Source organism: Gallinula chloropus (assembly GCF_964237585.1).
Source record: "Gallinula chloropus genome assembly, chromosome: 19".
Classification (NCBI taxonomy): domain Eukaryota; kingdom Metazoa; phylum Chordata; class Aves; order Gruiformes; family Rallidae; genus Gallinula; species Gallinula chloropus.
The window spans coordinates 13,697,425-13,698,873 of NC_140104.1; the positions used below are offsets into that span (position 1 = coordinate 13,697,425).

General features: G+C 51.8%; 1 protein-coding gene across 1 annotated transcript; it reads right to left on the bottom strand.

The window, feature by feature from the left end:
- Positions 1 to 921, bottom strand: LOC311199243 (olfactory receptor 14A16-like; the record flags this gene model as incomplete). Its single annotated transcript, XM_084273304.1, has 1 exon — positions 1 to 921. The coding sequence occupies one exon, from the start codon at positions 919 to 921 to the stop codon at positions 1 to 3; it is 921 nt and encodes a 306-aa protein (XP_084129430.1).
- Positions 922 to 1,449: the final 528 nt, after the last annotated feature.

Genomic DNA, 1,449 nt, shown 5'->3' on the forward strand with positions numbered 1-1,449 from the left:
TTAGAAACATCCAGTCATTAGTTTCCACACAGCATCCTTGAGCTCCCGGTTCCTCATGCTGTAGATGAGGGGGTTCACTGCTGGTGGAAACACCGAGTAAAGAAATGTCAGTACCAGGTCCAAAAATGGTAAGGAGATGGAGGGGGGCTTCAGGTAGGCAAAGATGGCAGTGCTGACAAACAGGGAGACAACAACCAGGTGAGGGAGGCAGGTGGAAAAGGCTTTGTGCCGTCCCTGCTGCGAGGGGATCCTCAGCACAGTCCTGAAGATCTGCACATAGGACACCACAATGAACACAAAACACATAAAGGCTAAACAGGCACTGACCATAATAAGCCCAGCTTCCCTGATGGTGTCTGAGCAGGAGAGCTTGAGGATCTGTGGGATTTCACAAAAGAACTGGTCAACAGCATTGCCCTTGCACAGGGGCAGTGAAAATGTATTGGCTGTGTGCAGCACAGAATAGAGAAACCCACTGGCCCAGGCAGCTGCTGCCATGTGGACACAAGCTCTGCTGCCCAGGAGGGTCCCATAGTGCAGGGGGTGGCAGATGGCAACGTAGCGGTCATAGGCCATGACAGTGAGAAGACAGTACTCTGTGACGATCAAAAATACAAAGAAAAAGATTTGAGCCACACATCCTGTGTAGGAGATGGCCCTGGTGTCCCACAAGGAATTGGCCATGGATTTGGGAACAGTGGTGGAGATGCAGCTAAAGTCAAGTACAGAGAGGTTGAGGAGGAAGAAGTACATGGGGGTGTGGAGGTGGTGGTCACAGGCTATGGTGATGATGAGGAGGCCATTGCCCAGGAGGGCAGCCAGGTAGATTCCCAGGAAGAGCCAGAAGTGCAGGAGCTGCAGCTCGCGTGTGTCTGCAAAGGGCAGGAGGAGGAACTGGCTGATGGAGCTGCTGTTGGACATCTGCTGCTGTCAAGTGAGGAGACCTGTCCAAGGAGGAAAAGGTAGAGAGAATTTAGGGAAATTTTCTTTGAGGAAAATCCCTTTATCTATTTATGGAATGCCCCCAGGTTGACTCTTTGTATTCAGGGAGATTTTATCAGGTCCCTTTTGGGAGGTCTGCTTTGTGCTGGCTTGAGTCTGTCACTGATGGAAAGAGGAAAGTCCTGTGGGATGTCTGTAGATGGGGGTTCTGAAGTGAGGGTCATCTCAAGGTCGTCCCCACCAATGGATGTGCTCAGAGCTCCAAGTAACCAGGTGAGAAAGGCAGCAAGGACAGAGGGGGAAACTGGGAGAAATGCTCCAGCCATGGCTGGAAATACAGGGACAGACAGACAGGTACTCAGGTGTTTTTAGTCTCTGCGGGTTGTGCTGCCAAGAAGAAGACTCAGCCTGAAACCCTGGAACTCTGTGTGCAGAGTCTGTGCTGGGTGGCAGAAACCAGGGGGTCGGTGAGGGAAACGGTCTGCATTGCAAGGAATGTCAGGGAGG